Source organism: Cupressus sempervirens, chromosome 2, assembly GCF_028749045.1.
Source record: "Cupressus sempervirens isolate cs-2001-9-10 chromosome 2, ASM2874904v1, whole genome shotgun sequence".
NCBI lineage: Eukaryota > Viridiplantae > Streptophyta > Pinopsida > Cupressales > Cupressaceae > Cupressus > Cupressus sempervirens.
Window position 1 is genome coordinate 650903632 of NC_143119.1, and position 24690 is coordinate 650928321.

The window sequence follows — 24690 nt, forward strand, 5'->3', positions numbered from 1 at the left end:
GAGAATTCAAGCATCCTTTATCGTAGAGTTTAGTAAATCCAATCAGCTCATTCATTTCAGCACACCAATTTCTTTCATTTATCTATCTCAGCAACTTTATCGAGGGTGATTTGTTCTCAATTGGTTGAAATTATTTAAATCAAATTATTTTCTTTCCAGTCATCAACCATACAACTCATTTACTTGCATCTATTTCTATTGAATTTCACAGATCAAAAAATATTATTAGACTCCTCATATGATTATTGATCGAACCAAAGATTCCCACAATATCACTGCGTTTGCCTTCCTGCATAACATTAATATGCAGGTACAAAAAGAACCAATGTATGTGCATGTATTGGTTCACATGCATACAGAATTGTGTCATTATGTCTCATCTTAAGGACAGGGACAGCTCAAGGATATTTTGTCAGGTCTAAAACTGTAAACAATACATGACCCACACAATTTATTGGGGTTTCAATGCAAGTACATAGACAATTTATCGGGGTTTCAATGAAAGCATATAGATTAAATATTTTCAAGAATACAAATGAAGTTTGACACCATGAAGATTGTTGTGTTTCAAGGATTCTATAATGTATGTCACTATGACGAATTTGTAATGTATATATATTTTTACATGGCCGTCCACAATTGTCCCCGGAAATAGCCTCATAAAATCTCATCCCTACATCCCGAAAGCTCAGTGGAACATAGCTTCAAACATTGTTTGCCTTGTTTGAAGTAGCTTAAAAATTTATTCTAAAAATAAATCCACAAAAACTTCTAGAGGTTGAACAATTGCTCTATATAGTATCTATAAAGGTCCAATATTACACAAAACCCTTTTTCTAATCCATTTTTGTGGCATTTATTGCAATGAGTTTTGGAACACACGAAATCTCCTAGACTAGATGATTGTGCAGCAGATCCTTTAAGGTTACTGATAAACAATTTAACTTTTCGTTCTAAAAAGGACAATGACATTTGATTGGTAACATTCATATGATGGGTAGAATTCCCATTGATGGTAAATCAATTGATAAATTATGAATTACAATCTCCCTGTAAATTCCAACAATGCTTCAGACTTATACTAGTTCTCACTTCTAATTTCTTGAGTACATCGCAGCATATATGCATTTGCAATAATTGCAATTAATCTGGACTATTGCAACTGAGTCATAATAGTCCATAAGATGATGTGGCACAAACTTCAAGCAATGGTCTAAAGAACATAACTAATGGAGTCTTGGTGTGAATGAGCTTTAAGTTATTCATAGTCCGTGTTCAGGTCATAAAAACTACATACCTCATTCGCATCAAATAATAATAGCTGCACTTGTCCAAACTCTCATTCCAAAGATCTGAGAGCCCCAGAACATAATTGTAAGTGCAACTAACAGCGTAATTGATCAAAACAAATCACATTATACATCTGTTCTCTCTCAAGTTCTCAACTCTTCATGTTGTGGGAGCACACCAATGAAGAAGTAATTTCAACTTTTAAGATGATAAACCAGAAAAGCATAGAAATTACTGGAATTGCTAGAACTGAAGAAATCAGTGGAGCAAGAAATAGAATACTAAATACCCTTTCACGAGGCATTACAAAGAAATTAAAATGCTTAGGGCCTGTAGAGCTCTGACCAAGATCGTGAAACTGGTAGACTGGTCCCTGTGTGAATTTGGGTCCTCTGATGAGATGCCTTCAGTAGTGGATCACCTACAGAATATGCCATGTCTTCATTATTGTGATTGACAGTAGTGGATATGCGACGAGGAGGTAGTATATGCCTCTCCCCTCTTTTACGTGCCCAAGTTACAAGGTACAAACCCCCAATAATACATGTTCCACCAATAATACTGCAGAGAGTACAATAGAAAGAATGGTTTAAGCAATTAGTACTTTGTCAATAGAAGCTGAAAGAACTTGATAGGAAAATGCCTGGAACTGACTTATTCAGCTTATTTAAATCCAAAAACGTAATCAAAATATAAAGAATGATATCTATATATATATATAGAATCCATTTCAAGTGACACCTAAGATATTATTCAACCTGATAAATCTGCATAAATTGTAAAGTAACTCCTAAAAGGAAGACAGGAAGTGAGATGATTATCACATTTGTTATTTGAACCAAGAGGAGTGCACAAATGCAAATGGTTTTTCCCAATCCAAACTTTCCTTAAAAGAAAAATCACAAGTCAGTTTCACTATATCAATTTTGAAATTTCAAATTACCAGGCAGAGTCGTAAAGGTTGTCATATGAAACATGGTGTTCATTGTGTTCCACCATTGTGTCATGATGGACCTAATTGTATTATCCCGAAAAAGGATATCCTATATTTTCCAAAATTCTGATTTCCACCCTGATTTCTGGTTTTCAGAATCTAAAACATTCCTGGAATATAGCAATGACAATGAACAGACATTATACATAAATTGACATAAAATATCACAGTATTATAGGAAGTGCTAATCTCTATGACGTGTGAAATTATTCCTATGGTTATGTTTATCCACTCTCCCTCCAAAAATGTCTCATCATAATCCCACCAGTCCATACTCATGTTGTAGATTGGAATTTGATTAAAAACTTGCTGCATACTCATTAGTTTTTGTATACTTACCCATTCTACATACTCCAATCTGCCACCATAGAGGCATAGTAGATCGAAAACTTGTCATAAAATGTCATGGCTGAAAAATCTTTTGCACCAACACTCAACCTTTCTGCTGCTACCTGTGGTGCTTCATCCACCAGGCCTTGAAAATTATCTTATTTCCATCCACCATGAATCTAACTTCATTTGCTGGAAGTCCTGAATGTACCGCCCAAGAGAATGCAACCACTGGAATCCCAATATGAAATCGGAATCAACAATCTCAAAAATGTATAAATCATTGGTAATTATGTAGTCCTCAAACTCAATACTCATTTGTGTTACCTTCTTGTTGCATCTCACCTTAAATCCATCTGCCCTAATAACAAAAATCCTCGAAAATCCTCCAATGCCAATTCTTTTCTTGCCACCAAGCTACCTAGTGCAGGAGCACCAAAGTCACCTATTATATACAAGGAAGCATTGAAGAACAATAAAGACATGGAGGAGCCTAAACCAATCAATTGGCACATATTGAAACCAATCATGGCCTTGGAGGCAATAAACAAATGTATAAGAAAATTATCCTAGAGGTCATGATAAGGACCCTAGGACTAAAATAATGGTGTAACAGGGATTATTGGGTCTAGAATAGTTTTATAATGCTTAGAATAAGGTTATGAAGCCATTGAACAATATTTTATAGGTTAAAAGACTTAAGCTATGATAATTTGTAAGTTACAAATTCAAATTTTGAATTGTAACAATCATCTTGATTTTGGGAGGAAAATATTACTTTAAGTTTGTGTTTCATTTTATAACTTCCAACCTCTTGAATTCAGTTGAAGTTAAAAAGACAATAAACAGGCCTTTTGTACAGCTGAAGTTGGGGAGGAGGCATTTTTTTTCACGTGACTGTACGGCTGTAGACAGAATTTTAGCAAGTAAATTCCAAGTTTTCTTGTGGGATACTTGTTGTATTGGATTGATCTCTTCTTTTGGATGAGTTGAACATTTGTATACTCTCATATTGTAGTGTTTAAACCTCTATTTGATCCATTCAACCTGGAGTTAGTGATTTGCATTGACTGGCATTTGTAAAATACTAATTTTCTTAAACTATTTTGGTAGAAGCTTAAATAAACTTGTCCATTTCTTGAATGGTACTTTGATTCTCAAGGGATAAACTTATTTTGACATGTAATTTGGTGTACTAATTCTATTCATGCAAGAAATCTAACAGTTGTTGGGGTACACTATGAGTTTGATGAAGGAAAATGGAAGAAATTGGAGGCTAGCCTATAGCAGCAGAAGATCTGCTTGAATAAGAGTCAAGACCATATTTTTATTATGGGAGGAGTTCATATGATTAGTGACAAGGTGTAGTCACCTTCATTTGAGTCTGAAAGCATTGATAAGTTGTTGTATTGAGAAACCCTTGTTTTTGGTGCATTTTGGTGAGGTTTTTTGGGAGTTTTCATACAAATTGGCATTCTGGGTTGAAATTGATTGTAGAATCCTTTGATTTGGGACAAAATACAATATTGTACAAAGACACAAGGTTTGGGGACAAATATTTGGAGTAATTCCTTTGTAAAAGTGACCATTTTTCCCTTAAAAATAGCGTCAGGTGAGAACAGCAAGGTACGCTCCTAAACAAAAGTACCTAATCTTTTGATATGTTGTAGTAGGCCGAAATGGGTGTCTGAAAATGTAAATTATTTTTCAAGTAGTTTGGAAAAGTTGTGAGAAAACGGAAAAAACTGTCCCAGCTGTATTAATTTGAGCAAAACTAGGCCTACAAGGAGTAATTTGAAGTTTAAGGATAAAACCCCTACCAAGAAGACTAAAATTGGTTGGAAATTTAAGCACAAACAAGTGATTCAAATCATTTTGGGCATTGGATAAGCTTTGGTTGAGTTTTGACCTCCTTGAGCCATTTAAGTGCTAGTAGGCAAATAAAGAAACTTGGAAGATTTTGCATTTCTCTTAATAATAAAAAATTCCATCATCTACCTCTACATCACTATCACTCACAAAATTGTGAGCTGCATCACAGTCCACCAAACATGTCACTCGCACCATACTGGGGAAATACAAGGAAGTAAAGTAGTAGCCCCATGTGACAAAGCTATATCATCTTTTACCTCATTACCACTCTCAAAAGTACCTCTAATTGTGTCTACATTGTTGTATGTAACTTCAAGTAATACATTTTATCTTTCTCAAGACATCTATGACTGGGCACCTATGATTTATGACAATGGAAACACAACTTTTTCTTACACAGCTCATTCTTGCTCAGAAAATACAATTTCTTATCATCATCTTCCTTCCTTGGTTTGGATGGAACTTTTAACTCCTCTTGAGATGATTTCATTTGCTTGACATGTGTATCCTCATGATTGTGCTTACTCTCAGGAGTAGAAAATTCCATGTCGCATGCTCTATTATTGGCATCAGCAAGAGTAGGAGAATCAAAAGCTTTGACCCAACCCATGAGAGGCTTTGACAAACCCTCTATAAGCCAAGAAATAAATCTCTTCTAATTCACATCAGATACCATTAATGGCAATCATTGAAACTCTGAAATGTATGCATCAATTATCCCAACCTGTCTCAATTGAACCAACTCCCTGGAGTGTACTTTAAAATCCTTGTGGAAAAACAGCTCTATCAATGAAATGCAAAACTGTTCATATGAAACAATCGAACTATGACCTTGTGTCACTAAACCATGATACCACCATTCATGTGCAACTCCTTCAAGTGGAATTTAGCAGATTTGATGGCCTCACTCTCCTTAATCTGATTCAAGGCAAGGTAGGTATCCAATTTCTAAATCACAGTTTTGGTTGTACCCTCAGATAAGCTAGGTAAGGATAGGTTTCCCAACCTTTTTTGCAGCCCATAATTATCCTTCCCTTGATTCTGTTATTTCTTCTTTGGCTTCATGCGTTTAGTGAACCAAGAAGTCTCTAGAAGTGAACACCGCATCAAATGCATCCCCAATGCTTTATACCCAGCCAAAATCTCAGCATCCTCATTAGGCCTGGATTGTGATGAACTTGTAGATTTGCTGGTACAGAAATCAGTTTTTTCTGCAACTTTGCTACTTCCCTCCATCTCTGTATGCACCAAATTTCTTCCATTTATTGCATCATGAACAATTTGACTCAAATAAAGACTGGTACTTTGTAGTTGTCATAACATTTCAGCAAACATTTACACTGCCAGCAATTATCCCTTTATGTGTCTCCAAGTTATGACCATCCTTTCCACACATGCAATCAACCCAAGCAAACGTAATGTACTTTCCTGAGATATCCCCCAACTCATACAATCACTCCAACCATTGTAATGTCCCCAAACTCAAATTATAAGAATTAATAGCATGTTGATCGTCCTTTCGTTTGAATTACCCAAGAGGAAGAGGACTTAGAGCATCATTGGGTAAATATTTGAGTCTTTGGCTTGTTCTCAATTCTAATCTTAAGTTGTGTGCATGTCTTTTCATGCAACTTAAGTGAACTTGAGTTATTCTAAATTATAAGCACATCTTTTTAAGCAACTGAAGAGACTTTAAGCCAACGGACTTAAGTTGTCCCCCTTTTACGTAATATAAGTGATATTAAGTGCATGATAAAAAGGAAACAGGTGCATGGATTTTAAGGAGCCTACTGGTGCATTTTTAGGCTTTCAATATGGAGCAGTAGATTAAGAGGTGGAAAATCAAGAGCTGAGATCAATTTATCTTTTCAAGAGCTATTATATATAGCTCTTTAGATGTGATGAAGATTTCAGTTTATTGCTGCTGCAATTTGGCTTGAGAATTGAAACCCATAGGTATATCTAATTTTGGTGAGACATTTGGACTCTCGCTAGTCAAAGGAGTGTGTTTCAATGGAAGAACTCTTGTTTCTGAAGCCCTAGAAATGCTGCAAGTATTCATCAGGTTCGTATGTCAAATTGGAGTACAATTTCTGTGCTGAAGACTCAGATCTGGAATACTCTACACCAGCAAACCATCAATTTCTAAGCACTCTGTGGACAGCTATTGAGGAGCACATAAAATAGACCTAGTGTTGACCATTTTGGGAACCTAGCACCATTTTAAGGGTTAGGGTTTGGAAATTATTCTGAATTTCTGAACCAATATGGCGTATTTTGGTATTAAAAATCTGCATATTTATCTCTCTTTTATCTCAAAAAATTTAAGCAATAGCGTTTCAATTCTGAAAATTCTGGGCAGAAGGGTTTTTTGTTGCGTCTTTCCTAAGCCCAATAATAATCTGAAATCTATATCTTTCAGCCGCAAAAATAGCTCTGACAATTGATCAGAATTTGAGTTTGTAATGAAAATATTGTATGCAAATAAATTTCAAGATTTTGTGCCCTAGTTCGCCGAAATTTGTTTTCTCTACCCCCCCCCCCAACCCATTTTGATTTAAGTATACTACACCAATCTGCTCATATAACCCTAAATCAGGATCATGATCATAATGTGTTTGTTTCATTGACCCAAGCATGCTATCAAATGTATCAAAATCTCTCCAAAGACTAAGGGAGTCCATATGTGCATATCTATTACATCTACAAGTGAAATGGAGGAGGAAACATATCTCTAAACAAAACTTTCAAAAAGAATAACATTATACTTATAAAGGATTCAACTAACAAAGTTACAACTGTTGATAATTAACTAAAAATACTACCCACATTTGACCATCAATCATCATCAACAATCTTTTGTGTCTACATCTTATCCTTTAGTGATTTTTGCATTAGTCCATCCACCCTATAGATTAACCATCAGCACTTGTCAAGCCTCTTGCATCTCAAGCATCTTCTCTAGCAAAATGAAACAACCAACATATCTAGTCTTCATAGGCTTTAGCACTTCCTTCCTTGACAAATTCTAAAAGAAAGCGAGGTGTAGTAGTTGCAAAAGAACATCTTAATATCTCTGGCTTATGCCACCACTTTCTTATCCCAATTCATCTCCCCTGTGTCTTCCAATGAGTTGTTCAATACATGAACATACATGCAGTCCAAAAGATGTGCTTGTAAGCACCCTCCACCAACTTGCCAACTAATTTGCACACACATCGTCAAATCAATGACCACGTCTACAATAATTCAATGCACTTAAAGTCCTAACCTCCTCTTTGGCTTCTCTCAAAATCTAGAATTGGGAGTATGTATTCTTGCACTTACCTATAGAATCAACAACTTTAAGAAAATATGAGCCAACTGCGCGTCACTAATGTTGATGAGTGGTCAATGTCTTATATTGATCCACTTATTCATCACAATAGAGCAACTTGTTCTCATCCAAGTTTACCTCATGCCCTTCCCCAAATTCACCATAAAATATTCTTTATCAAGGGGCTAGTCCATAGTTTATGTTCTACAAGCAAAGTAAACAAGGAAGCAACAAAAGTTTCAACTTTTAACATTTGTTTGAAAGGAGAATATGCCATAGAAAATGGGATGGCATGGGTAAAGAAAACATGGTAATAGAAGACTTTGTACATTTGCATAATGAACACGCCTATTCATGTCCCCAACCTCTCTCACTAACACCAACATTTCTCTTTTCTCGTGTAGAAACATAACCAATACCACTAGAAACCAGGATGGCTAGTTGATTGTGTAGACTTCACTAGCATTGACATAACCTTAGACTTTGCTTCGCCCTTCATAGCTAATATGTAAACTCTACCAATGGACTGTTTTTATTTATGGCCAAACTATAACCTTCTATTTCATAATACCAAGAGATGACTATACACACTGATGTATCTCTCTCAAAAATATCAGTTAAAAATATTGCAAAATCCCACACTAACTCCTCCCAAAATCTTCATTTTGTCTTTGTCTATAGCTGTCACAAATTAGAGAAAAGATTTAGTAAATTTAAAAGGGTCCTATGCATAAGGTTTTATGTAATGTACTATGCATAAGGTTTTATGTAATGTACCCTTTTGGGATTTATATTAATTTACTCTTATCTTGATTTGAAACCAAGTGTTTAGACAAAATGTAAAACTACTGTACAGTTTATAACTTGTAATTCCGAAAATTTATACCCCAATTAGGACTACATTTGGGAGTCATTGATTTAAAGTCACAATGTTTTATAAGAATGTAAACTGCTATTTAATGTATTTACTCTGAGCCTTCAGCTCCTGGTTTGACTAGATGCTTCTAATCTTCTGTCTTCGTACTGTTGTATACCACCACTCAAAATACAAAATTGATGACTTACTTCTGAATCCTATTTGATTTCTGGATTATGATACTTAGGTTGTTCTCCTTGATACAGTCCTGCGCCTTTGATGACTGTCTCCCTTGACTATTGACGGGTATCTCTTATACTTGTGTATCTTAACCCTGCGAATAGGGTGGATGAACACCACCTCTTCCTTCTCTGCCTACTGGCTCTTATAGAGTACTTCAGATGCGAATTGAATATAAATAACTCAAAATTACCCCTGGCTGAAATGGCATCAATCCACTTAAGTATCCTTAAAGAGACTTGGTGTGAGGAGTTGTGTCACTCAACCAATGTGTTCTTACTTACAAATGTGCCTCTTCCTTAATTGATTTTATCATTATTTAAAGGTAATCACTGCCATTAATTATTCAAGTCACTTGCCTTTAAACGTTATTTGATATCGCTTTGCCCTAATTGATATTCTTTGACCATTGCTAAATCCTTCCTGGTAAATCTTGATATGCAGTGGTATTCAATCTGAAGTAATCGAAGACTCAACTGATTGTCAGCATGGGAACAATTTTGTGAATGGTTTATGGCAATCATCTGCGATGACAACCATGCTAATTCTATTCTTCTCCCGTAAATGTCCATTGGCGACGATCCCCTAAACCTTTGGCACCAAGATAGGCAATGACAATCTTACTGTTGCCTCCTCATTAATCAGGCTTTTTTTTTTATTATATAGAATGCACCTCACTTCTTGTATTTGCTTTAAATGGAAATGACAATCTTACTGTTGCCTCCCCATTAATCGGTCTTTTTTATTAATTATATAGAATGAACCTCACTTCTTTTGTTTGCTTTAAAACAAATAATCACATTACTACTTTACTTATGTTGATCATTGTTCATTATACTCTTTCCTTAAATGGAAGCTTCTGTCTGACAGTCAACTGCACTTTCCCTCAGTTACATCCTTCCTATAGCATCACTGCTTGTAGATCTGAAACATTTTCTTTTTCCTCGGGTGATGGTCTAAGGAGTTGTCTTCAGATTATCAATGAGGATTGCAAATGGTATAAAGAAGTTATTTGGTTTGATATCATGTATTCAATTGTTTTCGTTGAGTAACCTTAGCTTGATTTTTGTTTGAACCTTAGCTTGATTTTTGTTTGAGCCTGGTCAACTTCATAGAATATTGCGAAGTCTTCAGATAAGACAACTGCCTTGCTCTGTTGCTTTTTTAATATTGAAAGTATTATGATGGGATATGACATTTTAAAAAATGGGACATTTAAAGAAATCTTGTGGTAGTAATCTTCACCCAAGCCATTTCTACACCTTGGTGAACCCTAGCTAAGCCATAAACTTATAATTGTTATTTTAACATTCAATGTTCACTGCTGCCTCCCAACTTGTTTTGTGAAAAAAATAATGCAAGTGCAAACTCAAATAGGAAAATAATATTTCAAAGTTATTCCATGAAGCTTTGAAATGAAAAATAGACTTACCTTTGTTGCTGCCCTACTTCCTAGTACGCCCTGATCACTATGCTACACCTTGCTAACTTGATTTTTATCAAGCTATACCTTGCTCTTCACAAAATCTTTTCTTCCTTCAGAATTGTCACAGCATTTGTTTGGGATATGTAAAATAGTTAGGAATGGACATGGGAGCTATGCTGTGTACATTTAGAGTTGAGTAAGGAAGGGCCCACAACAAGATAGTTTTAATTTTTAATTCACCCTAGTTCCCTTTTAGTTTCCTGGATATATTTTATGGGGATGATTGAAAGGAAATTTCTAGCAGTAATATACCATTTCCACATAAACTGCATGAGAAAGGGCATGCAAAACAAGTATCAGGAATCCACAATGCAAAAGAATAACATATGTACAACAAGATAACACCAAATGTATCCTAGGTAAACCCATTCAAGGGAAAAACCCAACCTCCAAAACCCTTACATATTCAATGTATATTTGAACTATCAATACCCTGGCAAAGACACCATGCAAAGCTTGTGAATTATCAAGCACTCTAGTCACATTCTTCCATGTGAACAAGCAAATGAAAACCATGTAGCCACACATACCAATCCATGCTTCCACATATGCAGCCTACAAGCATCCCCAAGAATGCCTATCCCATGTGGTATCCACATCTTTAAGATGTACCACAATTAAATATGCGCATTATAATTATGCAATGTGTACAACACACCTTTCCTAACAAAAATCCCTTGTCTCAGATTTCATGATATCATTTCTTGCCCATTTCATGAAATTCTATGTTGATGTTGAGGGTTTAAGGACGGTGAGGGGTATTTTTGCAATGTCTCTATATACACAAGACATTCATGTTATGGGTACACATCCATATAGGCAAGGAACACCCTCCAATTTATAAAAAACAAATAGTGAAGGTAAAAATCTACTACAGTTTTGGTGAAGCTCAACTTCAATAAGTACTCATCAATCCATCAATAGCAAGTACATGGTGCTTGCTTCAACCTATCCGCACACACGTGACACTCACCTACGCACCTCAAACCCCTTAGGCTGAATGATACAAACTTTTTCATTTATCTTGCCATTTAATAGAGTCATCTTTACATCCATTTGATATAAGGACCGACCAAAATAAGATGCAAGAGACTTAATTAACCTATTAGAAGTGTCCCTTACAATTGAAGCAAAGATTTCATCGTAATAAACAACCTCTCTTTAGAACCCTCATGCAACGAATATGGCCTTGTACTTCTTTATGCTTATGTCTACCATATGTTTATGTCTACCATATGTTTCACCTTGTACAACTATAGAATCAATCATTGACTTCGTTTCTAGTATCAGATGCAATATTCCAAACAAGGTTTTGCATAATCAAGTGACACTCTTGTTCCGTGGCTCTTGTCACACTTGTGCTAAATTTGCTTTCTCAAAACTAAAAGGCTCTAATTCAATGGTCCAACATGTCAATGCAGCATATCTCAGAAACTTCTTGGGGCCAAAAAGAAATATTCATCATTCACACTTGTTCTTTGCCTCAAACAATGTCTAAATACACATTCAAGGCTTTTTGGCTTTACTAAACAATAACAACATCCAGTCCTATACTAAAACTTTGTTGAATTGCATTTGGTACTTTCATACTCAAGGAATTAGTATTTGTGGCAGAAATTTTTTCGACTTCCATTTGAGGCTCCTAATACTTAGATGACCAAGCATCTTTATCAATCTTCATGTCATGAATTATTACTATCTACCGTTGTGATGAAGCATAGACCTTGTAAGCCTGAAGGACTCATTATATCTCCCAAATACACCCTTGAAGCTAGAAGATTCAAGCTTCATCCTCTTCGACTATGGCATATGACTATAGATGTGAGTCCCAAACACCCTAAAATGTGAAATAACAAGATCCTCTCGTGTCAAAACTTCCTTTGGTTTCCTATTCTTCAACATGTTCGAACACCTATTTAGAATCAAAACAACACAATTGCATTCCCTCACTAAAAGAAACATGAGAAAGTATAGGTCATGCATTATCACCAATCATGTCTCTATAATGGACCTTTTCTTCCTTTCTGCAGCTCCATTTTGCAAGGGTATATGAAAATCATCTCCATAATCCCTAAATCTCTAGAAAAAGCATCAACGTCCTAAAGGAAACTTGCCTACATTGTCAAATCTTTTACCATAATCTTTCTACTTGTGTAATCTCTTCAAATTTTCCAAAGATCTCATATTTTTTCATGGAGTAAATCCAAGTTTTCCTTGAGAAATCGTCAAGAAATGAGATGTTATAGTTGTTACCTACAAATGAAATTAATAGCATAGGTATGCAAACATTTAAACAAAAAAAAAAAAAGAATCTGTCTTGATCTATGCCTACTAGTAGGGAGCAACTTGGTGCATTGGCTAGTGCATTGCCTTTGCACATTCCTATATTTTCTATCTATAATTTTGGCAATTTCTACACCATGTCCTTCAAGAGAAGTAATGCTCCATGGTGCATGTCACCAAGTCTCTTTAACCATAGCTCACCCAAGTGGTCACTATTATGCACCAAAGCTCTATGTTTGATCACATTAGCAAGCAACCAATATAGGCCCTCCTCTTGTATACCTTTAGCCAATCAACCAAGATACTAGTTAGCCTTTGACAATAGCTTGTTGATTGTGAAACTTGGCTACACCCCCAGATCTACCATGGCTACCATGCTTGAACCTACAAGGAATTCATAGTCCAACTAAGGACATATAAGACATCATGAAGTTCAAGAATGTTACTTGAATGCATGCAAAAAGTAATTGAAAAGACCCGTACTGGCTCCCAATTTGAATACTGATGCACAACTTATTGGTTTTTGCAATTTCGAGAAGTTTTTCTAATTTCTTGTATTATTCCGGATCATATATCTATTTCTTAGTCTTTTATTTGAATTATATAAACTATCAAGAAATAAATTGCAGAAGTATGAACTATCCGAATATCACTTGTCAATTTATTAAATTGAAGAAATGAACCCTGCATATAATCTCAATACAATTCTGAATAGCAAATGGAACCTGAACTGAATGTTCTGAAATTGTCGTCTCTACTAATATCCATTTGCAGTTGACTCCTCCATTGCAAATCACAGGTATCCAAATCAAATTGCTAAATGAGCAATCTTGAACGTTGGCCATCAATATGTGATTCGAACAGCTCCCAAAATTTCCAATACCACCTGCAACCAATGCATAATTCCAATCTGCAGATATGATTCCGACCTCAACAGCAATCCAAACAAACTGTCGTCTCCAGTATGCAGCCCAACACTAACTCACAACTATGGTCAGGTCCTTCACGTGACCAATATCAAACCACAGGCCCCAATTATATGTAATGCTGGCTTCCCAACAGCCGTCCAGCTCAAACGCAAACCTAAGAACATTGTGTGGGCTCCAAGGTGATGTCATTCATGAAGTCTGCTCTTGCTATCAACCACATCTGCCAGTCTAGAAAATTCATTGACTTCCAATATCAATTCGTCCAACAACAAAAAACAATGTAAACTCCCAATTAGAAAACGTAAACCTTCAATCGAAATCTCCAAGCCATAGTAGACACAGTAGAAGAATTTGACAATCGTTTACCTCAGCACAATTATCAATGAAGTTCTCAAAAATCTTCAAACCCTCAGCCAAATGATATGAGCAAGAAAATATAATATTCAAGATTGTTCTCCCTAGCCACAGAAAATATAGTAGGAGAATATTAGCCAATTGTATACTTTAGCACAATTGCCAAGAACTACTCAGACTTACCCTTATACTTCAGCAAAGGCATACAATTCAGAAATCAGGAACAAACCACAAAGGCACAAAAAGCAAATATATATTCAAGCGTGCTTTTCCCAATGAAATGAGCTCTCATTTATAATCTTTCGTTGGCCAAAGTTTCCTAAAAAACTCCAATTCACAAATTGTGGAAGTTTCCCAAAAGAACTCAATACTAGAAACTTTCCAACATACTTTTTAGAAATATCTCTTAATGTCATTATTATAATAATATAAATATCATTATAATAATGCAACTTAATAATTATTGAATAAATAAGAGCTCGTGCAATTATTAACTTGATTTATTGCAAGTGACGACCAATTGCCAAGCCACCCACTGCACTGCCAAAAATAGCAATTGCCAATAATAGACTTACTAAAAATAGTAAGTCCACAACTGGGACCCCCATAACACCTTGCCAGCTCACGAGGGTCGCTATGATGAGCTAACTCCATCACTGCATAGACTTGCCAAAAACGGGGACATTACAGAAATAGATCTTATAGGTGTAACTAGATATGTGATGCCATCACCAAGATCCACTCGTATTGAAAGCCTTCTTATGAAGTCATAAGTCTTGATACCCCGTTGCTTACATACCCACCATAAGCCAATAACAATGTTGGTGGAAATGCACACCTTCGTGGAGACGGTTGTCCAAAGGCTAGATGAGAGCACATCCCCTCTAGAAGCTTTTACACTCACTATAAACTACTTTTTTTCTAAGTTACCACATTCATTACTAGAAGGTAAAATTCGAAATTTGATTCCTCCAAATTCGTAGTTGGTTCGAATTCGTTTCACATTCGCTTTTTTATTGGCAAATTCCCTGTCGGTTCTACCTTTCGAACCCTGGTCAAATTTCAAAGAATTTGGTGCGAATTTGGCAGAGGAAAATGAGCCTGGGCAAAATTTGGTGCGACTGCCAAGCGAATTTGGGAAAATGCCAAAAACTTGTTGACTTTTCGACATTTTAAAAAAGAATTTTTGGGCTTCTTTCAACCTAAAAGTCTTTAATAAAGTGTATGCAGCGTTAAAAACAGATATCTCAATCAATATTTGATCACATATGAGTCTATGACTGATTAGTGATTACTGATTAGTAATCTTGACATTGTTGTTTTAAAGTTTTTGAACTGAAACATTGATATGGTGGTATATTTTGACATTTTGTCATGGCATTTGAACAAAATCATTAGAATATATGGTAGTTGAATTTGCTAAATTGCTTTAGAAGTTTAGATTAGCATAGTGGTGTATGGTGTATGAACTAGTTTGCTGCAGCATATATATATATATATATATATATATATATATTTTTTTTTTTTTTTTAAATTTAAATCTTGTACGGATGATGAACCCAAAACAAACCCGAACCCAGCCCAAAAAAATTTTGATCGAATTTCGAACCCGCATCTGAACCGGCAACTTAGCTTTTTTTGTTTGTTTTCCTTCTCTTCTATGTATTATCATTACACTACAATATTTTAAACAGCTGATATGGCTCAAGTCTTCCTTCCCTTGCTAAGTAAGAAGAACTAGAATCCTCCTTCCCCTTTTGAACCCATTTCCAGCCACCTTTTTTCATCTTCCCTATGAGGGCTATATTTTAAGTCTTCCACTCTAGTTGAACTAGTTGAAAGTCAAGTCTCCTCCTAAATGAGATCCTCCCAAAGCTTCTCACAAAGCACCAAAACTGAAAAAACAAGCAAGTGCTAGAAAGGAGAGAACCCATGTAAAGCTATGGGCACCAACTCATCATCCACCTTTACCCCAATACTAGCAAGTTGATCTCAAAGCTCAATGATCTTCATAAGGTATTGGCCATCATCTTGGTATTTTCATGCATGTGCACTAAGCTTATCTTTAGCAAAATCTTCTAGGAAATGTTCATGTTGTAATAAGAAATGGGCAAGGCGTTGTGCATCTCCATTATCTTCTGCTAAAAAATGCAAGGAATCAAGTGTTCCTTCCTTGAATCTAGAAAAGTGTGTTTCACTTGGCAAACTTTTTTTATGGTCGTCCAACTAGACAAGATTGATAGGAGATGCAACCTTTGTCTCAACAAAACTCCAAATAACAACCCCTCCTCCAACAACATTTGCAGCTTCTCGAAACAGAATCCAAGACGTGGATCAAAACGCAAAACATCATTTTTGAGGAAAAATGGTAAAACCCAACAGATAAATTTTGAGGAGAAATTTATAAAATAGTTATATAATTTTTGAGGAAAAATGATAAACCCAAAAGAGATTTTTTAAGGGAAAAAAATAAGAAAACTCGTCAAAGAAACCTCGATGCAGCAAAACACGAGATTGTGCATGGTAAAACAGCACATGCAAGCAACAAAAAGCGCATACAAGCAACATGCAAGAACATACAACTCACATAAAAAATACATGCAACCTTTGAAAATTGGAGACTTTTGCCCAGACCAAGAAATCACAAGATCAAAACCCTCAACTAGGCTTGCAATTTACAAAAACCATCTTCGAAGACAAACCACAAATTTCATAAAATACCTCTAATGATTTTTATTTCAAAAAATCAAAAAACAAATTTCTGGAAAATATTACATATCAGCAGAGGCTCAAATTATTATTTGAAAAAAGGCCAAAGTTTATGAAATCCCAACGACCTGCTCTAATACCATGTTATGGTAAATCAATATTGTTGCAGTTGTATTATAAAAAGGAGATGAAGGCTCCTTATATAGATTTACAAAGACGATGAGTTTGAAAGAAACAATTGTGAACTAAAGGAAATAGACACTACCTAATAAACTAAAGGCTAACTAAGATGACCATTTAAGGAACATTATAATATTCTCATAAACTGCAGATCTGAGTGCACTAATCTGAAATCACATACTACTGAAAATATGAATAATAAATACTCACCAGTATGTACTCTTGAAATTGCATCCTTATTAAAAATGAAAGAATTCCACTGCACTAGCTCAATGCTCAAATATAAACTCTTTGTTTGCTCTCTCTATCTCTCTTATTTCAGTGTATCCTAGGTCTGTTTTATAGAGCAAGAGAACTATATAGTTTACAAAAAAAGTTCCCATCTTAGAGAAGAGCCAAGGATAGGAAAAAAGGTGGGAAAGGTTAAAACTAGAGTAGGAAAGTGTCTTATTTAAAATAAGAACAGCCGCTTCTCCCAAGATATAGAATTCAATCTACATATAACTTATAAGTGAAGCAAACTGCATGATTTTACAAAAGAAAAAGAAAACATCAGAGGTATGCGACCAGCTACAATAGAAAAGCTAAAACTAGAAACTGGTTAATGTGTTGTACTTGGGAAGTCACCATTCTAAAAGAAAACAGCTGCCAAGCAACAGCTACAGAAAAATTAATAGAACTTTGATCAAATCTTCTCGAATTAACAATCAGTGCTTCACAAATAAACAAAATCTAGAGCTTAGAAAGGAAAGAAAAAGGTTCGAGACAAATTTAAAGCCCTAATTCTCCACATCAAGTCCATTATTTAAAAGGAAAGTCAAAACGAGAAGTCTCAAAAAAAGAGCTCTCTATAGTAAGCACTATAAAGCTCAGAGAGGACAGATGATATGTTGGTGCATATTCTTTAAAAGCACCGCGGCAGTGTCCTATTAATGGTTCTAAAATGGACACTACTTGTATTGAATTGAAGATCGATACACAGTGCCACTTTGAAATATGAAAGAATTAGATGTCTCTTTAATTATGATAGATTTTTCTGTGAATTTTCTTAAATTGAGAATTGAAATATGGTCTACAACATGTCTGGGAATCATGACTGAGCACCACTGTCATTGATGTTAAGAGATTGGTATTTTAAAATGTTAAATTACTTTTTAATACAAAACTTTTAACCCTTTTAAAAGAAATGTCACTGAGTTTTGAATGTAACCTTCCAAGATATATTGGACTGCCGAGAAAAATGCGCGAAAGAAATGCTGATGCAAGAGGTTGAAGTGGAATGTAAAGAGAAACCAATGTAGGCCCCAATATTTTATTGGACCATGTAAGAAGACCATAATTAATTGCTGATGCTACAACACCCTGCAATCAGCAACACAATTAATCTCGTTACATAGGAAAGCTAAAGAAAAATAACATTTAATATATATTCCCGTTGGAGAAAATATCACATAAGTTATGAAGGAATAAGAAATAAAATATGCATACAGAGAGAAGATATCCACATTAACGTACAGCAAATACAACAGCTACCATCTCTGAACGTGTCAAAACCCAATCTGACAACTCATGGTCTGAAATTATTCCACTCAGGACCATCAACCCAGTTCCAAACAGGTATCCATATGCAGTTAATGACAAGCTAGCAGGATATCTGACAAGAACTGGAGCCTGCAGAATAAAGAAATGAATAGATCGTCTTGCACATATTGCACCTTATTCTATAAAAAGACATGCTGTTGCATAATGCATAGTTCTAGATTTTAGAAAATTTGCCCATCTGAAGGTAAATAATTACAAAACCAAAAAGGCATCTAATTTAAGAAGTATTATGGAACCAAGCAGGCTCTCCACAACAGATTTGCTCTAAACAATTTTAAAGGTACAAATATTAAAGAGAAAAGTGGGAAAATCTCAATAACATTAACTAAAATCACTACAAAGTTTGAAAATGCTCGTTTTAACCATTCACAAAGGTATATGAAGACAAACCATTGCATACTGTAAAAAAAAGAAAAAATAAATCTCTGTCAAAGATGGTGTAAAAAAATTGAAAATACCCTGATACTATTATCAGAAGTTGTAGCAATGCAGAAAGTGGTGAACAAATTGAGATAAGTGAATGCAGGATCCGTTTCATAGCAGCTAGAAAATCAGTGTCTTACAAGTTAACATGGTCAAAAAAATGGTAATCTGCAAGGATATGGTCAAGAAATACATTCTGATTCAGTCAAAAGTATCAAAATTATTATAGATATCTTAATTACATCTATCTAAAAAATACCGAGAGGTATCAATTTGAAGCTATTTTATTTAGTCTAAAGATTTTATTCCTCTTTAAAATTATTTTATTTATTACATACATGGAAACAATACACTCTCATACAGTCAAAAGTATCAAAATTACTACAGATATCTTAATTACAGCTATCTAAAAAATGCTTAGAGATCTCAATTTGAAGCTATTTTATTTACTCAAAGGATTTTATTTTACTTTAAAATTATTCTATTTACTACATACATGGAAACATAAATTTGATGTGCTGCTTCTTCTGAAAATATTCTATTTATTTTTTAATATTAAAATTTTGACATGTAAATGGTTATCAAATTTAAAGGTAAGATTCTTTGTTAGCACACTCATACCATTATGCTTTACCCATCGCTACCATTAGAGAATGTCTCTCAGCATTAATTAAGATTTTAGCATTAAAATGGTTGTCAAATTTGAAGTAAACGATAATAGTTTTTGTTAACATGTGCCATTACACCAATTTCTGCGATTGTAGAATACCTCTTTGCCTTAACAATCATATAATTGATCATTATTTACTTTTTCAGGCCTATAAAAGAATTAATTTATATTATTCAAATCTTGAATCAAGATATCATTTCCCACCATATCTAGACTCTCATATGAGTTTAGTATAATAACTGTCCATTAAGTATGATATTTTCTCAGGTCAGATGAATTACATGGAGCAAGAACTATCACGAAGAGAAGTCTTACAAAGGACTTTGAAAGATACCAAATACCAATCCAATCCAAATAAAACTACACTAAAAATCATATGGAAAGTCATATGTAACAATCTTACTTAAAATGGTGAGAAACTAGCCTAATGAATAATTAAGATTAGAATTTCAATAAACGGATTATAGGATAAAAAAGAAACCTAATATAATTGAAATAACAGACAGCTCACATTCTAAAGGAAACTATTGTCTTCTTACTTCTAAGCACGGATATTCATATAATATTTTACTGTGGTGATATAGGAGTTATGAAAGAGAAACATAATGGCAAATATTGGAATTTTCCAAGTATTTTACAACAATGAACAGAAACTTTATTGATGGCACAATTTGACATAAACTTTTAAAAATTCTTACTGGCACAAAATCAGACTCAGTATGCATAACTCTCTCTGCAATCTAGCAAAGCTAAATAACTAGCCACAAGATTGGACATACCTACCCACCTGTAAGGCTAAGTAAGCTGCCATGCATAGGCAATTTCCTATCAGACAAATAACACCAACATGCCAGGTCTCAAGTCCCCACTCCATTAAACCTGTTGCTAACCAGCCAACAGGCTCTGGCTGAGGCATGTCACTTATTTCACTTTGTGCTATTAAATCCAAGTATGCCTGCCCAAATACGATTGGGCCTCTGAAAATTGCCATAAATATTGCTCCAAAAATGCATAAAAGTGTGCCTCCAACCTTAACCTTTCCATCAATCGCACGCAAATTCACAGACTCTGTGCTGCTTAAAACAAGTAGTAATATGATAATTTATTGGAATTTGACACAATCCCAATACAAGTTTAATCATCAGAATATGAGTAACAGGAGGTCAGTGATTCTCACCCTGCTAAGGCAGCTAACATAAAGGTAAAGACAGGAATTGCAGGCTGTATAGCTGCTGCATAGGTTGGATTAGTATAATTGAGACCAATAATGAATAGAAGCTGGTTTCCAAAAATCCTGTTCAGAACAGCAACTGATGCCTTATATAAGTTTTTCCAAGAGAAAATCCATGTAAAGTTACAAACGCGCACAAAATAAATTTTACTGATCATCATCTTTACCCAGTTAAACCAAGTAAGAAGAACGATTTAAGTAGACCATGTGTAATAGGTGGACGAATTCTCCTGCAGAAGAATAACAACAATATTTTAGATACTTGTATCATTCAAAAAAAAAATTGCAAAACAATGAATGAGAACAAAACTATCTGATATTACTTGACATACTGCAGCCTCTCTATTTTTTACATTATTTAGCATAGAACACACCACCGTTGAATTTTATCATGAATCAAGTTTCTCATCAATGCAAATGGTACAATGTATCAAACCCAAGTTCTTTAGGAGGCAGTTACCAGATTTTTTATCGATTATATTATCTCCCAAGGAAAAGTTTTAAGTTTGTTACAACCATTATGGGATTGGAACAGAGATCAATTCTCTTGGAAATATACATTCAGATTAATTATTTATTTTTAAAAGATTGTTTGGTGAAGCATTACAATTTTTATTTATTGTAGGCTAGCCCAAGTGCAAAGTTCTGATATTTTATGACATGGCATATGCTACATGGTTTTGCACGTGGAAAAACTATCTTGTCAAAGTAAATCCACACCAAAACACCAGTCCTTGGCACTTAGCCAGACATTGGAAATATTTTGATTTCTTTAAGCCTCCTCATGCACGGCTTTTAATCCTTCATGGCATAGAACTTCCCACCATGGAATCTAAACACAGATCGATTCATAAAGTGTCATAAAGGTGAGAGCAATCTCCCCCTCGGTAGCAAAAGACTGCAACAAAAGATTCAGATAATCACGAAAGATGTCATCATAAGCACCTCAAAATTCTGTTGGTTTTCAAACTGATCAGCTGTCTGACTTCTTTGAAAGTTTTGAATTGCACTAAAAGGAATTGGCTCCAGGCTTCTGACAAAAATGGGCTTAAATGCATAAAGACTTGCCAATGGAGCCCGAAGAATTAAGAATTCATTGAGGTTAAAGCAATAATTAGGAAGCAACTTCCTAGATAAAATGATAGAAGGTTTGTGTCCCATAGATATTCAACTGCATATCCAGTTCATACGAGAGGCAAAAGAGGGAATGAAAAGATCCTCTCTTCACTGAATTGCCAAAGAGAAACCCCTCCATCCATTGTTCATGTGTGTGCGAGTGAAATTTACTGGATACCAGAAATATAGGAACAAGGTAATAATGGTGATGATCATGTAATTGTTGGTACATAATAAAGTTTCTAAACTAACCAAGAACCCACAAAAGATATGGCCAAATTTAGTCCTTGAGTGGAGCAGACTAAGATTGATCGTCCATACAGGACTACAATAAAAAAGTTGGAAGTCTTCAACAAAAGGATAAAAAACAAAAATTGAAAATTCTAATCTTTGTTGGAAGTTCTCAATTGCACTGAAAGCAATTAGCCTCAGCCTTCTAAAATAAATGTGCTAAAATGCTTAAGGACTTGCCCACAAAGCCCGGGGAACTAAGAATTCATTGAGATTAAAACAACCTTGAGGAAGCAGCTTCGTAGACAAGAGGATAGAATACTTGTGTCCCATAGATATTCAATTACCTATGCATTCATATGAGGGAGAGCTTAAATGTTACGGAAGAGATCCATCCATTGTATATTTGTGTGTCTGCAAAAGAAATTTACGGGATGCCACGGACACGAGCAATAATTATGATGATCAAGTAAATGTTGGTACATTAATAAAGTTTCTAGACTAACCAAGAAACCACATGAGATGTGGGCGAATTCAAATTCCAGCCAATTTAATCCTCGAAGATGCAGAATAAGATTGATCGTCCATACAACAATACAATAGAAATTTTGAATGTCTTCAATAAAATGATTGAAAAATAATAATTGAAAAGACTTGTGTGTTTGTCGTTTCAGGATAACTGAAATTTGCTAGAGAAAAAACCTTTTTTTATTGCACAGCAACACAAGACACATAAAGAATAAGCGAAACCTGCGGTGCGCACTTTTCTTTGAAATAGGCGAGAGGGCCGAGCAATGAGAGCGCTATCAGATCCCTAAAGACGCAAAAAACCACTTGACTCATGCCCACTGTAAGTGCCATCTTCGTAATAACATGATATCCGCCATTATTTAACTGCACTAAAGCCAGCGCAGCATGCGCCTTCAAACCCTCCGATATCATGGCTTAATTTCAAAATTGCAACTCACAGATATTAAGGATGCCCAAAGATTTTGAATGAAAACCTAAGAAAACGGTCGCACATATATGGATCGAGCCCTTGGACGGCAGTTGTCGATGCTTTCATTGTGAGGTATATCTTACGCCTCGGGTGATCTGATCCAGCTTAGAGGATGTCATTTTGTACGTGCCGTAACATCAAACTACAGCAGAATCTTTTTCCCGGTTTCTTTGAGGATCGCAAAAGCATTCAACCTTGGCTCGTGCAACACGGATTATCCCGTCCTTAAGGTTTTGAGTACTATGGGCAGACTTCTGCCTCGTTTTCAACTGTTCCGGTTTTTTGTATCTAGCAAGATTTGGTATTTTGGGATTTGTTTTTTGTGTTGTGGGGAGGGGGTCCATCATTTAATTGTAGAAGGAAACATTGTTTTCTCAAAATTTCTTATATTTTAGTAGATAATCTATCAAGAATTAAATGTATTTTTAATTTATGATTTATGGTGTAGGGATTTTCCTTCTGTTTTTACATTATTTAAAGTTCATTCTATTTAAGATTCATACATATTACAATAAAATAATTTGAATAGACTATATAAACAATAGGAATATCTGATTTTCTATTACTTTAATATAATAAAATATTGATAATGGAAAATTACAATGTTTAGACTTATGAGTATTACAATATAACATATCAGAATTAATATTCAACTCACAAGTAATAGAGATTTCTTCTCAATTTTAAGTGATTACCTATAGATGATCCACTCAATTTTGAATGTATAAACACTAGCCCAAACCTCTCCTTATAACATTCTTGTACCTCTTGGAAATCTCACTCCCCCTCTCCATGCACAACTTATGGCTATTAAGAATGTAAATTTTGGACAAATCTAATACTCACTTAGTTAATAGTACTTTTCAAAATAATTATTATATTCACAAATATAATATTATTATTTTCCACAAGAAAGTAGTATTAATAATAATGATAACAATATGTACTAAGTATATATGAAACACCTATATATATATATATATATATATATATATATATATATATATATATATATATATATATATATATATATATATATATATATATATATATATATATATATATATATATATAGTTCCCTTTTTGTTGACGTCATGAATAATGCAAGAGGTTGATTTGCTTTGTTGCTGGTGTCACTTTGACAGTCCAAGGTAAGTAGAAAAATCTGATCAATGTCCTTAATTCACAAGGTCCTCCTGAAATTTATAAGATTCAAGTGGATGTGACTCTTACATGATTCATGTCCACCCAATGGACGTGACTCATGTAAGAGTCACAGATCATCGGACTTTAATAAAATAAACATTTAATTATATGCATCGGGAGGAGATAACATAAGGCAGAAAAGCAATATTGAATGCAAAATTATATTAGTAAGAATGTATAGATAGATAGATAAATAGATAGATAGATAGATAGACAAAAATATAATATAATCTCAATTCCATTATACATAAGAATATAATAAATAGTGATATTCTGAGTTGACTATAAGGATTTAACACTCCCTCTTAGTCAAGATGGATAAATACATTTTGACAATCAAAGGTAAAGGATGATCAGTACTTTAAATAACCC

The 24690-nt window shown here is 34.6% G+C and overlaps 1 protein-coding gene across 1 annotated transcript; it reads right to left on the reverse strand.

Annotated features, from left to right (window-relative positions):
• Positions 1-991: 991 nt before the first annotated feature.
• Positions 992-23378, reverse strand: UMAMIT2 (nodulin MtN21 /EamA-like transporter family protein). Its single transcript, XM_089814919.1, has 7 exons — positions 22876-23378; positions 20933-20995; positions 20712-20828; positions 20322-20607; positions 18355-18510; positions 18050-18201; positions 992-1851 (listed from the first exon to the last, which is right to left on the reverse strand). Exons 1-7 carry the CDS (start codon positions 23052-23054, stop codon positions 1614-1616), a joined length of 1191 nt encoding a protein of 396 aa, XP_089671045.1. The 5' UTR covers positions 23055-23378; the 3' UTR covers positions 992-1613.
• Positions 23379-24690: the final 1312 nt, after the last annotated feature.

Bases quoted from the DNA above. Each gene is read 5' to 3' on its own strand.
- UMAMIT2 (XM_089814919.1), bottom strand. From the start codon at position 23,054: ATGATATCGGAGGGTTTGAAGGCGCATGCTGCGCTGGCTTTAGTGCAG. The intron at 20,829-20,932 runs GTAAAGATGATG...TGTTCTGAACAG, and splicing joins TTCTTACTTGGTTTAACTGG to GATTTTTGGAAACCAGCTTC. The intron at 20,608-20,711 runs GTGAGAATCACT...TGTTTTAAGCAG, and splicing joins ATGTTAGCTGCCTTAGCAGG to CACAGAGTCTGTGAATTTGC.